The 22119-nt window shown below is 40.6% G+C and overlaps 1 protein-coding gene across 1 annotated transcript; it reads left to right on the top strand.

Moving 5' to 3' along the window:
* Positions 1-16062: 16062 nt before the first annotated feature.
* On the top strand, positions 16063-20954 carry LOC126068884 (odorant-binding protein-like). Its single transcript, XM_049871569.1, has 6 exons — positions 16063-16149; positions 16258-16397; positions 16754-16824; positions 19409-19519; positions 20568-20669; positions 20929-20954. The coding sequence occupies exons 1-6, from the start codon at positions 16063-16065 to the stop codon at positions 20952-20954; spliced, it is 537 nt and encodes a 178-aa protein (XP_049727526.1).
* Positions 20955-22119: the final 1165 nt, after the last annotated feature.

Below are 22119 nucleotides of genomic sequence, written 5' to 3'. Positions count from 1 at the left end.
TCATTTTTTGTTTGTTGACACTTTCTTTTTCCCACTTAATTTTATGTGCTGAGTAGATTTCCTTTATGTATTGTTCTTTCCTCATTTTTGTTGTTGTTGATTTTGTTTCTGCTGAGCCTGTATTTTTCCCTTGTATTTTATTTTGTTGAGTAGGATAGTTTGTCTCTTTTGTGTCTACCTTATTATTTACCCCTATTTTTCTAAATTTAAACCTGACTTTTATTTCTTTATATCGCTGTATCTTCCTCTCCATATAGAAGGAGTGTGATTCCATTTCTTAGTCTCTCTTTATTACTTTATTGTTGCCTTATTTTATATAATACCATTGCCGTTACCCTGTGTTGGGCTTTTTTTTAAATCTTGCTTTGTTTTTTTGGATTTCCCTGTCTGGGTTGACTTCTGGTTGCTCTGCCCAGTGTTCTAGTCTTGGGTTGATACCTGATATTATTGATTTTCTAAACAAAGAAATCCCTTTAGTATTTCTTGTAGTTTTGGGTTCGTTTTTACAAATTACCTCAACTCGTGTTTATTTGGAAATGTCTTAATTTCACGTTCATATTTAAGAGACAGTTTTGCTGGTTCTATGATTCTTGGCAGGCAATTTTTTTCCTTCAGTTTTTTAAAATATGTCATCCCATTGCCTTCTTGCCTGCGTGGTTTCTGCCGAGTAGTCCGAGCTTATTCTTATTGGCTGTCTTTTGTAGGTGACTTTTGGTTTATCATTCACTGCTCTTATAATTCTCTGTTTATCTTTGGTTTTGGCAAGTCTGATTATAATATGCCTTGGTGACTTTCTTTTAACATCTACCTTATGTGGAGTTCGATGAGCATCTTGGATAGATATCTTCTCATCTTTCACAATATCAGGGGAAGTTTTCTGCCAACAAATCTTCAACAATTTTCTCTGTATTTTCTGTTATCCCTCCCTGTTCTGGTACTCCGATCACTCGTGGGTTCTTTCTTTTGGTAGAGTCCCACATGATTCTTAAGGTTCCTTCATTTTTTAAAATTCTTTTACCTGATTTTTGTTAAATATGTTAGTGCCAAGTGATTTATCTTCGAGTTCAGAAGTTCTAGTTTGTACTTGCTCAGTTCTGCTCCTCTGACTTCCCACAGAGTTGTCTAATTCTGTGATTTTATTGTTAATCTCCTGAATTTCTGATTGCTGTCTGTGTATGGATTTTTCCAGCTTATTAAACTTTTCATTATGATCCTGAATAATCTTTCTAATTTATCCAGTTGCTTTATTTGTGTTTTCATTGGTTTGTTCTGCATATTGCCTCATTTCCTTCCTGATGCCTTGAAGGGTTCTGTATATTAAACTTTTGTATTCTGCCTCTGGTAATTCCAGGAGTGCACTTTCATGTAGAAAATCCCTAGATTCTTTGTTTTGAGAGCCTGTTGAGGTGATCATGCCCTGTTTCTTTATGTGACTTGATACTGACTGTTGTCTCCGAGCCATCCAGAAATTATTATATTAGTTTATGCTTGCTTACTGTGTCGTATCTGCTTGCTTAGTTTTGTTTTGGTATACCCCTATGGGTTGCTTGAGTGAGCTGTTGTTGTTGTTGTTAGGTGTCGTTGAGTTGGTTCCCACTCATAGTGACCCTATGCACAACAGAATGAAACACTGCCCGGTCCTGCACCATCCTTACAACAATTGTTATGCTAGAGCTCATTGTTGTAGCCACTGTGTCAATCCACTTCGTTGAGGGTCTTCCTCTTTTCCGCTGACCCTGTACTCTGCCAAGCATGATGTCCTTCTCCAGGGACTGATCCCTCCTGACAACGTGTCCAAAGTATGTAAGGCACAGTCTCGCCATCCTTGCCTCTAAGGAGTATTCTGGCCACACTTCTTCCAAGACAGATTTGTTCGTTCTTTTGGCAGTCCATGGTATATTCAATATTCTTCGCCAACACTGCAATTCAAAGGCGTCAACACTTCTTCGGTCTTCCTTATTCATTGTCCAGCTTTCACATGCATATAATGTGATTGAAAGTACCACGGCTTGCGTCAGGCGCACCTTAGTTCTCCAGGTGACATCTTTGCTCTTCAACACTTTGAAGAGGTCCTTTGTTGCAGATTTGTCCAATGCAATCAGTTTTTTGATTTCTTGACTGCTGCTTCCATGGCTCTTGATTGTGGATCCAAGTAAAATGAAATCCTTGACAACTTCAATCTTTACTCCGTTTATCATGATGTTGCTCATTGGTCCACTTGTGAGGATTTTTGTTTTCTTTATGTTGAGGTGTAATCCATACTGAAGGCTGTAGTCTTTGATCTTCATTAGTAAGACCTTCAAGTCCTCTTCACTTTCAGCAAGCAAGGTTGTGTCATCTGCATAACACAGGCTGTTAATGAGTCTTCCTCCAATCCTGATGCCCAGTTCTTTTTCATATAGTCCAGCTTCTCATATTATTTGTTCAGCATACAGATTAAATAGGTATGGTGAAAGAATACAACACTGACGCACATCTTTCCTGACTTAAAACCAACCAGTATCCCCTTGTTCTGTCTGAACAACTGCCTCTTGATCTTTGTAAAAGTTCCTCATGAGCACAATTAAGTGTTCTGGAATTCCCATTCTTCACAGTGTTATCCATAGTTCGTTATGATCCACACAGTCGAATGCCTTTGCATAGTCAATAAAACACAGGTAAACATCCTTCTGGTAGTCTCTGCTTTCAGCCAGGATCCATCTGACATCAGCAATGATAACCCTGGTTCCACGTCCTCTTCTGAAACCGGCCTGAATTTCTCACAGTTCCCTGTCGCTATACTGCTGCAGCCGTTTTTGAATGATCTTCAGCAGAATTTTGCTTGCGTGTGATATTAATGATATTGTTCTATAATTTCCATGTTCGGTTGGATCACCTGTCTTGGGAATAGGCATAAATACGGATCTCTTCCAGTCAGTTGGCCAGGAAGTTGTCTTCCATATTTCTTGGCCTAGACAAGTGACCACCTCCAGTGCTGCATCTGTTTTTTGAAACATCTCAATTAATATTCCATCAATTCCTGGAGCCTTGTTTTTTGCCAATGCCTTCAGAGCAGCTTGGACTTCTTCCTTCCGTACCATCGGTTCCTGATCTTATACCATCTCTTGAAATGGTTGAATATCGACTAATTCTTTTTGGTGTAATGACTCTGTGTATTCCTTCCATCTTCTTTTAATGCTTCCTGTGTCATTTAATATTTTCTCCATGGAATCCTTCACTATTTCAACTTGAGATTTGAATTTTTCTTCAGTTCTTTCAGCTTGAGAAATGCCGAGCGTGTTCTTCCCTTTCAGTTTTTCATTTCCAGCTCTTTGCACATGTCATTATAATACTTTGTCTGCTTGAGAGACCCTTTGAAATCTTCTGTTCAATTCTTTTACTTCATCAATTCTTCCTTTTACTCTAGCTGCTCAACGCTCAAGAGAAGTTTCAGAATCTCTTCTGACATCCATCTTGGTCTTTTCTTTCTTTCCTGTCTTTTCAGTGACCTCTTGCTTTCTTCATGGATAATGTCCTTGATGTCATTCCACAACTCCTCTGGTCTGTGGTAACTAATATTCAATGCATCAAATCTACTTTTGAGATGCTCTCTAAATTCAGGTTGTATATACTCAAGGTCATATTTTTGCTCTCGTGGGCTTGCTCTGTTTTTCTTCAGTTTCAGCTTGAACTTGCATATGAGCAATTGATAGTCTGTTCCACGGTCAGCCCCTGGCCTTGTTCCAACTGATGATATTGAGCTTTTCCATCATCTCTTTCCACAGATGTAGTCAGTGTGATTTCTGTGTGTTCCTTCTGGTGAGGTCCATGTGTATAGTCACTGTTTATGTTGGTGAAAGAAGGTATTTGCAATGAAGAAGTCTTTGGTCTTGCAAAATTCTATCATTCGATCTCCAGCATTGTTTCTATCACCAAGGCCATATTTTCCAACTACTGATCCTTCATCTTTGTTTCCAACTTTTGCATTCCGATCACCAGTAATTATCAATGCATCTTGATTGCATGTTCGATCAATTTCAGACCGTAGCAGCTGAAAAAATCTTCTATTTCTTCATCTTTGGCCCTAGTGGTTGGTGCTTAAATTTGAATAATAGTCATATTAACTGGTCTTCCTTTTAGGTTTATGGATATTATCTTATCACTGACAGCATTGTACTTCAGGACAGATCTTGAAACATTCTTTTTGACAATGAATACAACACCATTCCTCTTCAAGTTGTCATTCCCATAGTAGACTATATAATTGTCCAATTCAAAATGGCCATTACCAGCCCCTTTCAGCTCACTAATGCCTAGGATATCAATGTTTATGTGTTCCATTTCACTTTTGATGATTTCCAATATTCCTAGATTCATACTTCATACATTCCAGGTTCCGATTATCAATGGATATTTGTAGCTATTTCTTCTCATTTTGAGTCATGCCACATCAGCAAATGAAGGTCCCGAAAGCTTTACTCCAACCACGTCATTAAGATTGACTTTACTTTGAGGAGGCAGCTCTTCCCCAGTCATCTTTTGAGTGCCTTCCAACCTGGGGGGCTAATCTTCCAGCACTGTATCAGACAATGTTCCGCTGCTATTCATAAGGTGTTCACTGGCTAATACTTTTCAGAAGTAGACTGCAGTCTCCTTCTTCTTAGTCTATCTTAGTCTGTAAGCTGAGCTGAAACCTGTCCTCCATGGGTGACCCTGCTGGTATCTGAATACCGCTGGCATAGCTTCTAGCATCACAGCAACACACAAGCCCCCACAGTACGACAAACTGACAGACACGTGGGGGAAAATGAAAGGCTAGGTTAATGTTATTGCTTGGAGGAAATGCTTTCAGGGGTTTCAAGCTCAAGCCTTTGCTTTTGTATTTCTTCTGAAAGCCAAGGGGACTTCTCTGTATCATTAAGGCTTCTCTTCCCGTTGTTTGGAAGGCTTGGGTTACAATTGCCATCTTCAAAGATTGGTTCTTGAACTGCTTTGCCACTGCTGTTTAACATTTATTGTTCAGCCAAGAAAATTTCTGTCAAGGTTCTTCTTGTGCTTGATAATGCACCCAGACATCGAAGCACTTTAGGGGAACTTCACCCCAATGTAAAGTTTGTATTTTTACCCACCAACACCACATCACTACATATACCACTAGATGACGGTTTACAAAACAAACTAGTTTCCCATTAAACGATTGATACACATACTGTTTTGTGACATTGGTTGACAACACCACAACATGTCAACACTCTCCCCTTCTCGAGATTGGGTTCCCTATTACCACCTTTCCTGTGCCCTCCTGCCTTCTAGTCCTTGCCCCTGGGCTGGTGTGCCCATTTAGTCTCATTTTGTTTTATGGGCCTGTCCACTCTTTGGCTGAAGGGTGAACCTCAGGAGTGACTTCATTACTGACCTAAAAGTGTGTCCAGGAGCCATACTCTAGGGGTTTCTCCTGTCTCTGTTGGGCCAGAAAGCCTGGTCTTTTTTATGAGTTAGAATTTTGTTCTCCATTTTTCTCTAGCTCTTTCTGGGACCTTCTATCACGATTCCCGTCAGAGCAGTTAGTGGTGGTAGCTGAGCACCATCTAGTTGTGTTGGACTCAGTCTGGTGGATGTCAGCTTCTTTTTTAAAATGTCACTCCTATGACCCAGTAATTCTCTTGCTATATATTCGTACAAGAAAATTTCAATAGTCTTCAAAAAGTTTGCACAAGAGTATCCATAGTAGCTTTATTCACAATAGCCCCAAACTAGAATTCAGCATACCCATAGGGTAGCTATGAGTCGGAATCAACTCAGAGGGAAAGGGTTTGGTTTAAGGGTTTTATATACCCATTTGGAAACCCTGGTGGCATAGTGGTTAAGAGCCATGGCTGCTAAGCAAAAGGGTTTTCTAAGCTGTAGCCTTTATGGGAAGGAGCCCTGGTAGTCCAGTAGTTAACGTGCTCAGCCGCTAACCGAAAGGTTGGCTATTCAAACACATCCATCTGCTCTGCAAGAGTTAAATGTGCCAGTCTACTTCCATAAAGATTACAGCCTTGCAAACCCCATGGGGCAGCTCTACACTGTTCTATAGGGTCACTATGAGTCAGAATTGACTTGTTGGCAATGTGTTTGGTTTGGTTTTAATCTTTACAGGAGCAGATTGCCAAGTTTGCTTCCATGGAGTCTTTGGATGGGTTGGAACCACCAACTTTTTGGTTAACAGATGAGTGCTTAATCATTTTTACTACTAAACCAAAAAACCTATCCTGCTGCTATTGAGTCAGTTTTGACTCTTAGTGACCCTGTAGGACAGAGAAGAACTGCTCCATAAAGCTTCCAAGGCTGTGATCCAGAGGAAACTCTGGTGACATAGTGGTTAAGAGCTCAGCTGCTAACCAAAAGGTTGGTAGTTGAATTCACCAGGTGGTATGAGTCAGGATCAACTTGACAGCAATGAGTTGGGTTTTTTTTGTTTGTTTGTTTTTTGGTTAATCTTTACAGAAACAGACTGCCACATCTTTCTCTCATGTTGCTGCTGGTGCGTTCCCACTGTTGACCTTTCTATTAACATCTCACCAATTCTATTAACGTCTATTAACATCTATTAACATCTCACCAATTTCTACATGTACAGCTCAGTAACAGAGAAGTCTTGGTGGTAAAATGGTTAAGCACTGGGTTGCCAACCGAAAGGTCGATGGTTCAAATCCATCCATCAGCTCCATGGGAGAAAGATAGTTCTGTAAAAATTACAGTCTAAGAAACCCTAAGGGGCAGTTCTACTCTGTCACATGGGATCATGAGGTGCCTTTAAAGTATAAATATATTCTAAGCCTTAGAAGTGGGGAAAGAGAAAAGATACATTAAAAGTATGACTTGTTTCAGGAAATATCTGGGAGCTCTGCGTGGCCATAGGCACAGTATACTTACTTTCTTGCCAATAAGTGATCATGAATGATACACAAGTAATTAGCAGAGAACACGGACATAGGTGCTCTAATACTTGAGGTAGATGCAAAAGAATGGACGATGTCCTTGAGGAGAAATGAAGGTGGGATCAGTTACGTAGAAGGAATTGGCTATGGCCAAGACAGCCCTATTGCACAAAGAGACAAAATGAGCGATGCAATAAAGAGCCGTGTGAACCAAAGTGTTATTTGAAAGACTTTCTAGCCTCTCAAAGCCAGACATTCATGCTCTTAGGAGGGACCGTGGAGGAAGAAATAAAGATCATTTTCTCAAGAAGCTTGGCACAGAGGACAAAGGGAAATAGCTCAAGGGGCAGCCCAAGCAGGAAGCCATCGATTTGAAACAGATGATTCTGTCCTTGCCAGGAATCGAGCGTGTTCGTGGGTGGAGGTGCTGTAAAGAAGAGGAGAAAATAAGTTAGCAGAGGGAAAAGGCTTTGCAGGAGAGGAACCTGATCGACTCTACTGAGGAAAGGACTAAGAGCAAGAGAGAAAGTGGGAAACAAGGAGAAGTGGGAGAATGAGCAAAGGGGAGAGACGGAGGGATGGAAACAGAGAGAGAGGGACAAACCGACAGAGAGAGCTGGCTTGGGGAGAGGGGAGAGAGAGAGTCAGAGAAAGAAGAAGGGAGAGAGAGGACAAAGAGGGAGAAAGAATGGAGGAGAGACACTGAGAGAGAGAGAGACAGTGGGAGGTAAGAAGAAATAGAAAGGGCAAATGAGAAAGAGAGAAAGAGAGAGGGGGAGAAAGACAGGAAGGAGGAGAGAGAGACAGAGCGGGGTAGAGAGAAGAAATGAGAGAATGGGCAAATGAGAAAAAGGGAAGGAGAGAACAAGAGAGGAAGAGGAGAGACAGAGGAGAGTAGAAAGAGAAATGGGAGAATGGGCAAAGGAGAGAAAGGTGGGGAGGAGAGATAGAGGGGGGATGGAGTACAGAGAAAAGAGAGAGCGAGAGAGAAAGCCACAGAGACAGACACAAAAACAAAACAAGCAGTAGGGAAAACCTACAAGACTCTAAGTTAGGATCTCCTTTGAAAATCAGGAGAGGAAATATTTGGCGTACGATGTCCTCCAGAATGACTTCTGTTTAGAAGGAGATTCATTAGTCTTGTTGCCATTTTCTGCAATAGTGGCGTCTTTCAATCTGCAGCAGCTTTGGAGGTGGTCTGTGACTTTTAGTTCCCATTTCTGTCAGAGAAACTTAACACCACACTCAATTAGAAGGGGAAAAAAAAGTATGCTCTGTCTATAATCTATAATCTAAACAGGGATTCCTGAGGTTTTTTTATTTTATTTTTTAGCTTTAAGGAAATTTCTTGGATATTTCTGGGATATATCTTAGATATTGAAAGGAATATCTTGGCTATCATCCTATCACTAACAGTGTTGTACATCAGGATGGATCTTGAAATGTTCTTTTTGATGATGTATGCGAAACCAATTCTCTTCACCTGGTCATTCCTAGCAAAGTAGACCATATGGTTGTCTGTTTTGAAATGGCCAATATCAGTCCATTTCAATTCATTAATGCCAAGGATATCAATGTTCATATGTTCTGTTTCATTTTTGACAATTTCCAATTTTCCTGGATTCATACTTCATACATTCCACGTTCTGATTATTAATGAATGTTTGCAGCCATTTCTTCTCAATTTGAGTCATGCTGTATCAGCAAATAAAGGTCCCAAAAGCTTTGCTCCATCCATGTATTAAGGTCGACTCTACTTTGAGGAGGCAGCTCTTCCCTAGTCATATTCCGAGTGGCTTCCAACCTGAGGGAAACCCTGGTGGTGTAGTGGTTAAGTGCTACAGCTGCTAACTAAAGGTCAGTAATTCAAATTTGCCACGCGCTCCTTGGAAACTCTATGGGGCAGTTCTACCCTGTTCTACAGGGTTGCTATGAGTTGGAATCGACTGACAGCAATGGGTTGGGCTTTTTTTTTTTTTTCCGGCTTGAGGGACTCACCTTCTGGCACAATATCAGACAATGTTCCACTTCTATTCATGAGGTTTTCACTGGTCAGTTTTTTCGGGAAGAAGGACCTGGCAATCTACTTCTGAAAAAACTGGCCAGTGAAAACCTCATGAATAGCAGTGGAACATTGTCTGATATTGTGCCAGAAGGTGAGCCCCTCAAGTTGGGAAAAAAAAAAAAAAAAAACCCAACCCATTGCCGTCAGTCAATTCCAACTCAGAGCAACCCTATAGATTGCCAGGTCCTTCTTCCTGGTCTTTCTTAGTCTGGAAGCTCCACTGGAACCTGTCTACCAAGGGTGACCCTGCTGGATATTTGAAATACCAGTAGCATAGTGATTAAGAGCTACAGCTGCTAACCAAAAGGTCAGTTGTTCAAATCTACCAGGCACGCCTTGGAAACTGTATGGGGCAGTTCTACTCTGTGCTATAGGGTTGCTATGAGTCAGAATCAACTCAACAGCAACAGGAACAGGGTGGCAAAACTTCTACCACTGCAGCAACACACAAACCACCACAAGCTCTAAGCATGAACAAAGACCAGATGAGCTGTGGGGAGACATCAAGGACATCATACGTAAAGAAAGCAAAAGGACGGGAAAAAAAGAAAAGACCAAAATGGACGTCAGAAGAGACTCTGAAATTTGCTCTTGAATGTAGAGTAGCTAAAGCGAGTGGAAGAAAAGATGAAGTAAAGAGATGAACAGAAGATTTCAAAGGGCTGCTAGAGAAGACAAAGTCCAATATCATAAAAAAATATGCAAAGACCTGGTGTTAGAAAACCAAGAGGGAAGAACACACTCTGCATTTTTCAACCTGAAAGAACTGAAGAAAAAAATTCAAGCTGTGAGCTGGAATTTTGAAGGATTCTATGGGCAAAATATTGAATGACACAGGAAGCATCCAAAGAAGATGGAAGGAATACACAGAGTCACTGTACCAAAAAGAATTGGTTAACATTTAACCATTTCAGGAGGTAGCAAGAAGCAATTGTACCGAAGGAAGAAGTCCAAGCTGCACTGAACGCATTGGCAAAAAACAACCATCCAGGAATTGATGGGATACTAATTGAGGTGTTTCATCAAAGGAATGCTGTGTTGTAGGTGCTTGTTCGCTAACACCAAGAAATTTGGAAGACATCTACGTGGCCAATTGACTAAAAGCAACCCATACCTGTGCCGATTCCAAAGAAAAGTGATTCAACAGAATGTAGTGATTATTGAACAACATAATTAAAATCACATGAAAGTAAAATTTTGCTGAAGATCTTTCAGAAGTGTTCACAGCAGTACATCCACAGGGAACTGGCAAAAATTCAAGCTGAATTCAGAAGAGGACATGGAACGAGGGACGTCATTACTGATGTTAGATGGATCTTGGCTGAAAGTAGAAAATACCAAAAAGATGTTTACCGCTGTTTCATTGAGTGTGCAAAGACATTCGACTGTGTCAATCATAACAAATTATGGATAACATTGCAAAGAATGGGGCTCCAGAACACTTCATTGTGCTCATGAGGAAACTTGTACATAAATCCAGAGGTAGTAGTTGAAACAAGTGGATACTGCGTAGTTTACATCAGGAAAGGTGTACATTGGGGTTACCTCCTTTCAGCATACTTATTCGGTCTGTATGCTGAGCAGGTAATCCAAGAAGCTGGACTATATAAAGAAGAACAGGGCATCAGGATTAAAGGAAGACTTAAGGACTTGTGATATGCAAATGACACAACCTTGCTTGCTGAAAGGGAAGAGGACTTGCTTACTGATGAAGACCAAAGACCACAATCTTCAGTACGGATTGCACCTCAACATAAAGAAAACAAAAATCCACACAACGGGACCAATAAGCAACATCATGGTAAACGGAGTAAAGATTGAAGTTGTCAAGGATTTCATTTTACATGGATGCACAATCAACAGCCTTGGAAGCAGTCGAGAAATCAAAGGATGCATTGCATTGGGCAAGTCTGCTGCAAAAGACGTCTTTAAAGCGTTAAAAATTTTAGGATATCACTTTGAGGACTAAGGTGTGCCTCACCCAAGCCATGATATTTTAATCATCTCATATGCATGTGAAAGCTGAACAATGATTAAGGAAGACCGAGGAAGAATTGATGCCTTTGTTACGTTGTTGGTGAAGAATACTGAATATACCATGGACGACTAAAAGAACAAACAAATCTGTCTTGGAAGACATACAACCAGAATGCTCTTTAGAAGCAAGGATGGCGAGACTAAGTCTCACATACTTTGGACATGTTGTCAGGAGGTATTAGTCCCTGGAGAAGGACATCATGCTTGGTAAAGTAGAGGGTCATCGAAAAAGAGGAAGACCCTCCATAAGATGAATTGACACAGTGACTGCAACAATGGACTCACACATAACAACAATTTTGAGGATGGCACAGGAACAGGCAATGTCTCATTCTGTTGTACGTAGGCTTACAATGAATCAGAACTGACTGGAGTGCACCTAACAACAGCAACCATGTTTTGAAGATTCCATCTTTCTAAATGATACTAGGAATTTTGGGTAGCCACAGGATATTGTTGGCCATCATTGAGATGCTGCTGATTCTGATCGCATAAAATAATCCACTTGTAGGGCTCATTTACACATTTTGGGAGATAAATCTTTTGAGATAATTGGCAAAGAAAGTATCTTCTTCAAACCTATGTCTTGGAGTGACACAGACTTAGAAGAAATAAAACTGGAACACTCCTTAGAAGCAAGGATGGAGAGACTTTTTTTATCTTGCTTATCTTTTTTTTTTTTAATTTAATTTTGTTTTAGGTGAAATTTTACACTTCAAATGAGTTTCTCATTCAAAAATTTATATACATACTGTTTTGTGAGATTGGTAGCAATCCCCCCTGTGTGACAGTGCTCTCTCCCTTTCCACCCCAGGTTCCCCGTGTCCATTCATCCAGCTTCTGTCCCTTCCTGCCTTTTCATCTTGCTTTTGTCAGAAGTTGCCCATTTGGTCTTTTATATTTCATTGAACTAGGAAGCACGTTCCTCACATGTGTTATTGTCTTATAAGCCTGTCTAATCAATGCCTGGAGCCCTAGTGGCACAGTGATTAAGTGATATGGCTGCTCCCCAAAAGGTTGGCAATTCAAATCCATGAGCTGCTCCTTGGAAACCCTATGGGGCAGTTCTTCTCTGTCCTCTAGGGTCTCTGTGAGTCAGAATTGACTCAAAGGCAACAGGTTTCATTTTCTTTTCTTTTTTTTTTTCAGTTTAATCTATGTCTGAAATGTGGGCTTTGGGAGTGGTTTCAGTTCTGGGTTAGCAGAGTCCCAGGGGCCATAGTTTCAGAGGTTCCTCCAGTCTTTGTCAAAACAAAAAGTCAGGCCATTTTTTGTGAATTTGAATTTTGTTCTACATTTTTACCTGTTCTGTCTGGGACTCTCTGTTCTGATACTTGTCAGAGCGGTCAGTGGTGGTAGCTGGGCACCACCTAATTCTTCTGGGCTCTGGTTGGTGGAGGCTCTGGTTCATATGGTCCTTTAGCCCTTTGGGTTAATACTTTCCTTGTGTCTTTAATTTTCTCCATTCTCCTTTGATCCAGACAGAGTGGGACCAATGGATGGCCACTTAAAAGCTTTTAACATCCCAGAAGATACTCACTGTGTGGGATGTAGAACATTTTTGTTTTAAACTATGTTATGCCAATTTCCCTAGATTTCCCTTGAGACTATGATCCCCTGCCTTCAGCCACAACAACTTGGTCCCTCGAGGTGTTTGGACGTGTCTAGGAAACTTCTATGACGTTGCCTTGGTTAAGTTGTGCTGATTCCTCCTATACTGTGTGTTGTCTTTCCTTTCACCAAAGTTGATATTTGTCTACTACCTAGTTAGTGATTTCCCCTCCTATCCCTCCCCATGCTTGTAACCATCAAAATTTTTTTTGTTGTCTGTGTGAAAACCTTTTCTGGAGTTCTTATAATAATGGTTTCCTATAATATTTATCCTTTTGTGATTGACTTATTTCACTTGGCATAATGCCCTCCAGGTTCATTCATGTTGTGAGACATTTCACAGATTCATCATTGTTCTTTATCTTTATGTGGTATTCCATTGTGTTTATGAACCATAATGTGTTTAACCATTAGGAAACAACACTTAGGTTGTTTCCATCTTTTTAGTATTTTGAATTGTGATGCAAGGAACATGGGTGTGTACATGTCTATTTGTGTGACGGCTCTTATTTCTCTAGGATATATTCCTATGAGTGGGATTGCTGGGTCATATGGTATTTCTATTTCTAGATTTTTAAGGAGGCACAAAATTGTTTTCCATAGCGATTGTACGATTTTACGTTCCCACCAGCAATGCATAAGAGTACCAAACTTCCTGCAACATCTCCCACTTTAGCACTTTCTGTTTTTTTGTTTTTAAATTAGTATTGTTGGGGGTGAGATGGTGTCTCATTGTAGTTTTTATTTGCATTTCTCTAATGACTAATGATCACGAGCATTTCGTCATATCTCTTAGCTGTCTAAATGTCTCCTTTCGAGAAATGCCTGTTCATATCCTTTTTCCGTGTTTTATTGGGATTATTTGCCTCATCCTGCTTACTTTGGACATATCATCAGGAAAAACCATTTGCCAGAAAAGAATACCTTGGTTGGTAAAATAGAGGGTCAGTGAAAAGGAGGAGACCCTCCATGAGATAGGCTGCCATAATAGGCCTAACAATGGGTTCACAGGATCCCGCATGGGACCCAGCAATGTTTCATTTTCTTATATATAAGGTTGCCAGGATTTGGAGCTGACTTGATGACAACTAACAACAATTTTAAGATGGTGTCACCTCATTTGCTGCAAAGAGAGTGCTTGGAAGGAAGAAAGTTAATTTTAAATCTCAAATACTCCTGAGAACATATCCTTAGAGTAAGGAGAAGATTTCCTGCATTCATTCATAGCATCCCAACTGGGAATGGTGGATGAGTTCTTAGCTGAACTGCTGATGAAGGGAATAACAACAGTTATCACTAAACCTTCATGAAAAGATTCTACCTGTATCTCTCTTGTACTCGATATTCCACTGTTATGTTTCTGGCATCTAACATGAAGATGAACACAGATTGGTTTTAAAACATTTTCTGAAATGTGGCCAAAAAGAAACCAAGACAAAACGTCGACCCACAGCATTTGCATGGTCTTTAAGTGATTATTAAAACAACACCATCTCCTAATTGGGCAAGAAGTCTTGAGGGATAAATTTATTGCAATCCTCCCAGACTAGATAAAAGATAACATTGAAGCACTACATGGCAATAAGGGTAACTGAATGAGGCAATTTGAACAAAACTAACTAACTAATTAACTAAATAAATCAAAACAACAACTTGAAATATACATTTTTTTTGAAGGTGGTTAGTAGCTAAAGTATCTCTCATGATCTTTTGGCTCCTTGAATGATCTAGTCTGTCTACTGTATTTATTTTTATGGATTTGTTGAAACATTGTCTTGTATTTTAGACTATTTAGGTGAGCACCAGGAGGTTTTGCTAGATCTGGTCCTAACAGAGAATTCGTGACTTTGAGTATTAAAGGCCCCAGGTGGCAAAGAGGTAAAGTGCCCAGCTGCTAACTGAAAGATCAGCATTTCAAACCCCCAAGCATGCTCCTTGGGAGAAAGTTGTGGCAGTCTTATTTGTAAAGATGTACAGCCTTGGAAACACTATGGGGGCATTTCTACACTGTCCTGTAGGGTCGCTATAAGTCAGAAACAGCTTGATGGCAATGGGTTTGGGTTTGTGTTGGTCCATGTATTGTGCCTATCAGTTGATGCCTCAAGAGAATAATAAATGCATAATAACAGGGCAGAGACAACACTGGGACCTCACAAATGGGAATGAATTTGAGTTATTCATTTGTGCCAAGCTCAACATGAAACATTAGGTTTGAAAGAATTTCTTATTCATGGGAAGAAATGACATGTTATCTTTTCTGAAAATGGTCTGTGAAACTCGACTGCTGGGTCTCAGACAGATTTCACAGTAACTTCTTCACCCTGTTGGGCTTATACTCCTAAATCTATTGGGTCAACACATATTGTAACCTACTTAAATAAGGGTGGAAGGCATAATACATGATTTGGGTAATGTCTTAGTTATCTAATGCTGCTACAACAAATAGCACAAGTTGGTAGTTTTAACGAAGAGAAATTTATTTCCTTACAGTTTAGGAGCTCAGATGTGTGAATTCAGGGTGCTGGCTCTAGGGGGAGGCACTGTCTCTGTGGGCTCTGGGATTCCAGTCTCTTTTCTCTTTCTGTTCCTGGGTTCCTTGGTGATCTCCATGTGGCATGGTATCTATCTTTTCCCATTTCTGCTCTCTGGCTTCCTTGCTTAATCAATCTGCTCTTTTTATCTCAAAAAGATTGATTTAAGACAGGACCTAAACTAATACTGGCTCATTAACATAAAAAAGAAAATACATAGCCCAATAGAATCATAGGCATAAGTATGAGGTTAGAAGGCCCCAGGTGGCACAGTGGTTAAGCACTAGCCTGCTAACCAAAAGGTCTGGGGTTTGAACCCAATAGCCACTCCAGGGGAGAAAGATGTGACAGTCTGCTTCTGCAAAGATCACAACCTTGGAAACCCCATGGGAGAATTCTACTCTGCCCTATAGGGCCGCTACCATTCAGAATCAACTTGACAGCAACTTATTTTTTTTGTTTGTTTGTTTTACTTTGCTTTTCTAATAGGAGTTAGGATTAACGACACATATTTTCGAAGGACACAATCCAATCCATAACAGGTGATGAATGTCTTATGGTGTGTTTCCCATTACTTGGGGGGATGAGCAAATAAACATTATTATCCTTGAAATGACTCTTATGAATTAAAATCTTTCACTCTACTTAAAGGTCAAATATTTAGTCAAACTGATACTAATCCAGTTAAGGTAATAACAGAAGGACCTTCAGAAGCCGTAGCTTCCAAGCAGGATGCTTCTTGTTCGTGTTTCCATATGATTCCCAGTGCATCATGTGCTTGTAGTTCACGACAAGTGGCTCACAAATTGCCACACCCACAGACAAATAGTATAAAAAGTGGGAAAAGTTCAGAATCTCCCCAACAGGTGACACACTCTCATCTCTTTCAGAAGAAGGATTGGGGAACACCAACAAGATGAAGGTTCTCCTGGTGACTCTGATACTTGGCCTGGTTTATGCTGACCCCTTGGAGGAGCCTCTCTTGGATGAATATTGTTCAGAGGTACCAGGGACAGACTCACCTGGGGCAGAGAGGAGCCTGGCATGATGCTCACACTGTGATGATGCGTGTGTCTCTGCCTGCATACTGTTTCTTACATTCCCTTTTTAGATTTCAGGAACATGGTACACCATTTATGAAGCATCTGCAAACATAGAGGTGCTAAGTGAGAACAGTCCCTTGAGGGGTTATTTCCGTCTTATCGAATGCCATCCTGATGGAGAAACACTCTTGGTCATATTTTACACCAAGTAAGTAAGCCTTGCAAAGGGCGAAGGTGGCTGAGCCTTGAAGTGGGGAGAGACATGTCATCTCACTGTTTTCTGCACGTATAGCTCAGTAACAAAGGAGCCCTGGTTGCGCAATGGTTAAGAGCTGGGCTGTTAACCAGAAAGTCGACAGTTCGAACCCTCCAGGTGGCTCTTTGGGAGAAAGACCTGGTGATCTGCTCCCATAAAGATTACAGTCTAGAACACCCTATGGGACAGTTGTATTCTGTCACATGGGGTGTCTAGGAGTCGGAACTGACTCAAAGGCAAAAGGTTTTTAAGGGGTTTGCATATGTTAAGTTATACTCAACAATTAGCTGAAATTTTTTGTTTTCCAGGGAAAATGGCACATGCCAGCTCTACAACAAACAGGGGCAGAGAATAGACGAAAACTGGTACACGACAAACTGTGAGTGTCCAAGGTTCTGTTGCTAACATGCGTCTGAGACTTGGAGTGGCTCAAACCACGGTCTGTTCACCAGGATTTTGGTCCAGTTTCTAACTCGAATTAGGACTGCAACCTGTCAAAAGCCCCATAACTTTCCAACGCTCTCTCTCTTTTTTTATTCTTAAGGATGTAAAGTATATTACCACCAAGTTCATATTGTCTTACCGTTTACTGTAAGCCTCTAAAAATATGTCCCCGTGTATTTATTTCACAAGATCCCCCAGCATAGAAACGGGTTTAGAAGAATTTAAAACCACGCTAAATTAGAAGAGGGAAGACAAAGTGTATTTATACTGTATCTGTAATCTAAATAACAGAGATTCTTTTTTTTCCCCTTATTTTCTTTCCCTTTAAGATAGTAAACTATTATATGTTAGAAAGTAGTTCACAGATAAAATAAGAAAGGAATAACTTGGTCAGAAGACTGTCTCACACAAAGCAATGCTCTGTGCACTTAAATAGTTATTTAAGCAATAACCTAAGTGACTCCAGAGTCTACGCAATTCTGTTGCTTTTAGAAACACACTGTGGCAAATATTGAAGATGTTGGTACACAGTATACAGTATTCCACATAAACATAAGGTTAAAAAAAAGGCATCTGATGGAGCTAGAAAACATTATGCTAAGTGAAATAAGCCAATCACAAAAGGACAAGTATTGTATGACTTCACTTATATAAAAAGACAAGAAAAGACAAATGTATAGAGAATAAAGCTTAGTGGTGATTACCGGGGTGAGAGGAAGGGAGAAAGAGGGATTAACTCTAATGGAAATATCTCATTCATTAAGTGCAGGGTTTCACCGCTGATTACTGTAATTGCTGTCAATTAGTTGTATACCTGTAAAAAGCTGAATTGACAAAAGTAAGATAATAGATATATTTACAGCAATTACAGAAAGAAAAAAAAAAGAGTAGTTGATGAGGCTACTTATGTGCAACCAAACACGCCATAGGATTTTGTTCCTTGTCTTGGAGTCTTAGGGTCATGGTTTCATGAGACATCCCAGTTAATCGGACTACTGAACGTGTTTAGTGCTTCTGTTCTACCTCCTAGTTTGTTGGGCAGTGCCTGGAGTTTTAAAAGCTGGCAAGTGGCTATTCAAGACCCAGAAATTGATTTCTCTTCACCTGGAGCAACAGAGAAAGGAGAGTCAGGAATAGGAGGAAGATATGGAATGTGTGACTAATTACCTCCATGAACAACTGTCTCCTTTACCATGAGACAAGAAGAACTGGATGGTGCCAGGTTACCGTTACTAAACATTTTGATCAAAGAGTCTATAGAAGATTCTGATCAAAAGGGGGAAAATGTAGACCAGAATTTTAAGTTCTCATGGCATTAGACCTTCTGCATCCATGAAAGATGGATGAGCCCTTGAAACCATTGCTGAGATAATCTTTAATCATAAACCAAAAACATCCTGATGTCTTCTTAAAACCAAACAGTAGTTTAGCTTAACTAGTCAAAAAATTAAAAAGTCTGCCTTGAGCATTATTCTCTTTGAAGAACTATATGGCCTCATATTTACAACAGCAGGTTGACAGATTAGATAGGAACCTTAGGGGACAGGGAGTCTATGTTAACAATGGACAACAACTCAGAAAAGAAGGGTGAGAATGGTTGCACAACTTGAAGAATGTAATCAATGTCACTGAATTGTACATGTAGAAACTGTTAAATTGGTGAATGTTCTACTGTGCATATTCTCAACAAAAACCATGAATTCAATAAAATTTAGAACAAAACAGAGAAGAGAAGCACCTGAACAGAAGCACTCTGGAAATAATGTTGCTAAGACAGACAGACTTGAGATGTTCTCCAAGGTAAGAAGGTGGCAGTAAGCAAAACCCATCCCTAACTCCTAGATGTCACCGTTGATTATAATACTTTCTGGACTCAGAGGGAGGGTGGTGGATGAAGAGAGAGAGGGGGAGGAAGATGAAGGGGAAGAGAGAGACAGGGAGCAAGAGGAAGGGAAAGAGAGAGAGGGAGGGAGAGGAAAGGAAAGAGAGAGAGAAGAAGGGAAAGAGAGAGAGGGAGGAAGAAGAGAAAGGAGCAGGAGAGGAGGTGAGATGGGAAGGGGAGGAAAGGAAAGACAAGACAAGAGAATGAACCCGAGATACAGAGATTATTGCTTGGACTAGAGAGACTGCTTAATGACATGTTAAACTGGCAAAGCATTTGTTTGGTTCTCAGCAAATTCACCTCAAGTGTAGCATCACCCATCTGTCAATGGAAGCTTGCATGTTGTTATGCTAAACAGGTTTCAGCAGAGCTTGCAGGACTAAGACAGACTAGGAAGAAGGGACTGGTGATCTACTGCTCAAAATCAGCCACTGGAAACCTTATGGATCACAAGGAACTGGTCTGCAAACAGTCATGGGAATGACGCAGGAATGGGCAGCAGGTTATTCTGTTGTGCTTGGGTCCGCCACGAGTCGGGGGCCAACTATAGGGCAGCTAACAACAGCAACGACAAAAACTTGAGAAAGTGTAATAAACCCACTCAGTTGAGAGATGTTTTGTTTCCTTTCTTCGTCAGATGAAGGCAAGGTTGACTTCAGCTTCATTCAACAAGCAAAGGATTTCCTACTGATACACGCAATCAACAAGAATGAGGAAGGCAATGTCTTCGAAGTAGTTGGCGCCCTAGGTAAGTCCAACAGTCCATCCTTCACTGGACAGTAATCCGTGATGGCCTTATTAGGGACATCAAAACACAAGGAGTGTGTGTGTTCATTACTTATAATTAAATAGGTTTGGTGCAAGATGTGAACCCACAGGGGGCCTGAGTCTTCATGCTTTCTAAGATCCTAGAAGTGGCTCTAGAGAGAAAGGACCTCGTGTCAGAATTGCAGACATTTTAAGAGCACACACACTTGTTGTGAAGATTCCTATAAAAACCCTTTGCGGTCACAGTCTCGTACCAACATAAATCACTCTTCTTTTGCGTCCATTTCTGTGATAGAGATGGTGTTGAAATCTAAGTGAGTGAATCCAGGAATAGAAAGTGTAACCCAACAGAAGAGGTTTCCAATAAAGACTGCATTGAGTTGAACCCCAAATCCTTCACTGTACTGCAATGGCAACAATAGGGTCTACAATTTGGACTCATGGTTCTGTAAACCGTGCTGTCCTTCCCATCCACTGAACACACACGTGGACAGTCCTCCCCTACACACAACCACGCAGCCCACGGGAAGCTCCACTCTAGCCTTTATGGCATCAGGTGAATAGTAGGAAGGAATGGGCAAGGAAGTGGTCTTTGACCAGATACACAATAAGTTTCTCCCTCCACCATGCACAGCAAGACTCCTGTTTGTGGTGGAATACTCAACAGATCTCTTTGGGTTCAGCTGAGTAGGAAACAAGTTTGAATACCCGGGCATGGTAGAGGGAAAAGATGCTACAATTGTGGGATCCTGAGAGCTCACACACAACCTTCCTGGTGATGCTGATGTGACTATAGAGGTTGTAGCTCTCTCCCTGGGAACCCCTCATCACAGGCTCAATTGCCTTGTCTTTCCTCAGTCGTCCCAGGAACTGACCGTTGGTATCGGTGAGATGGCCAGTCTTTGCCTGCTGTCCAAGTGTACCACCTGGACAACTGTCCTCTACATTCATGCGTCTCACCCATGTATCCAGGTTTTCTTATGGATTCTAATGGGTAACACTTTTTACCTTTCCTCGGTGGTTTGCAGCCAGAGAAAAAGACATCAGTGAAGAAAACTATCAGGCATTCTTGGAGTTTGCTGTGCAAAACCGGATCCCCAAAGAAAATATTGTCAAAGTCATTGATACAGGTAAAGCAATTATACATTTGCAAAGAATATATAATTTAAATATGAACATATAAATGCATCTAAATTTCTCATAATTTGTATATGCTGAAAATATACTGAATGAAACTAATAGTTCTTCATTCAAATACCCTGGTCTTTGTGTTGACTTTTCTATGTTTTGTAAATGCTGTTGTTATTATTATTTTTCAACCCTTTAACATACTGAGAAAGTATAATGATAACTTTTTTTTTCCTTCTGTTTTTGTTTTGTTTTCCAAAGACACGTGTCCTGAGACGCCCACTTAGGTGAGTTGAAAGTGTGACTTTTGTCAATAGGTTAAGAAAGCTCTGTTAATATAGTCATTGCTTTGAGAAGGAATTGGTTCAACAAAAATAAAACTGTAATTTGTAAGATTTAAAAAAAGGCTCTGGTTTTCTTAAGAATGTAATTTTCCAACTTCCATTAAGATGGACATTCTCTGAAAAGAATATTGATATAGGTAAAACAGCGCTCACTTTATTTTGTGCCGATGGGATAAGAAACTTTGAACACAAATTGCTGGAATGGGATTAAACCTGGTGAGTTCCAGTTCAAATATACTATAAATATATATTTACTGAATAGTATACTGTATACATGGAGCCCTGGTGGTGCAGTGGTTCAGCGCTCAAATCCACCAGGCACTCCTTGGAAACTGTATGGGGCAGTTCTACTCTGTCCTATAGGGTGGCTGTGAGTTGGAATCAACTTGATGGCAATGGTGTTTTTGTTTGTTTTAATACTGTAAGCAGCCGTCTTGTCAGTGGAGCTTTGCCTATTGCTATGAATCTGAATATGGTTCAGTGGAGCTTCCACACTAAGAAGGACTAGGAAGAAAGGGCTGGCAATCTATTTCTGAGAATCACCCAGTGAAAACTGCATGGAGCACAATGGTCTTATCTGCAACCGGTCACAGGGAAGGCCCAGGACCCATCTGTACTTTGGTGGTCGACCTGACTGCAGTTAACAGCCAAAACAACAAATATACCGCATATTCGATATTGTTGTTCTTGTGTGCTGTGGTGTTGATTCTGACTCCTAGTGACCAGACAGGACAGAACAGAACTGCCCCAAAGGGTCTTCTAGGACGTTATCTTTACAGGAGCAGATCACCAGGTGCTTCTCCTGCTGAGCTTGCTGAGTGGTTTGAATCACCAACTTTGAGCTTAGCCACCGAGGGCTTAACCGTTGCACCACCAGGACTCCTTTGTTACTGAATTGTACAGGCAGAAATCATTTCATCAGCAGGGCTCCCCGTACACTGTATACAGTGCTGCGTGTGCTGTAAATATATTAAATACTATGTACAACCATAAGTTACTTCATAATTCTAGATAACATTTAGAAGAGCATTGTGGTTCAGGCACAGACGCGGTAAATAATGTTTAAGTGTCTCGTGGCCATGATTAAAACCCCTAAAAACACGAGCTA

This window comes from Elephas maximus, chromosome X (genome assembly GCF_024166365.1).
Source record: "Elephas maximus indicus isolate mEleMax1 chromosome X, mEleMax1 primary haplotype, whole genome shotgun sequence".
Classification (NCBI taxonomy): domain Eukaryota; kingdom Metazoa; phylum Chordata; class Mammalia; order Proboscidea; family Elephantidae; genus Elephas; species Elephas maximus.
This window is presented reverse-complemented; position numbering and strand designations above follow the sequence as displayed.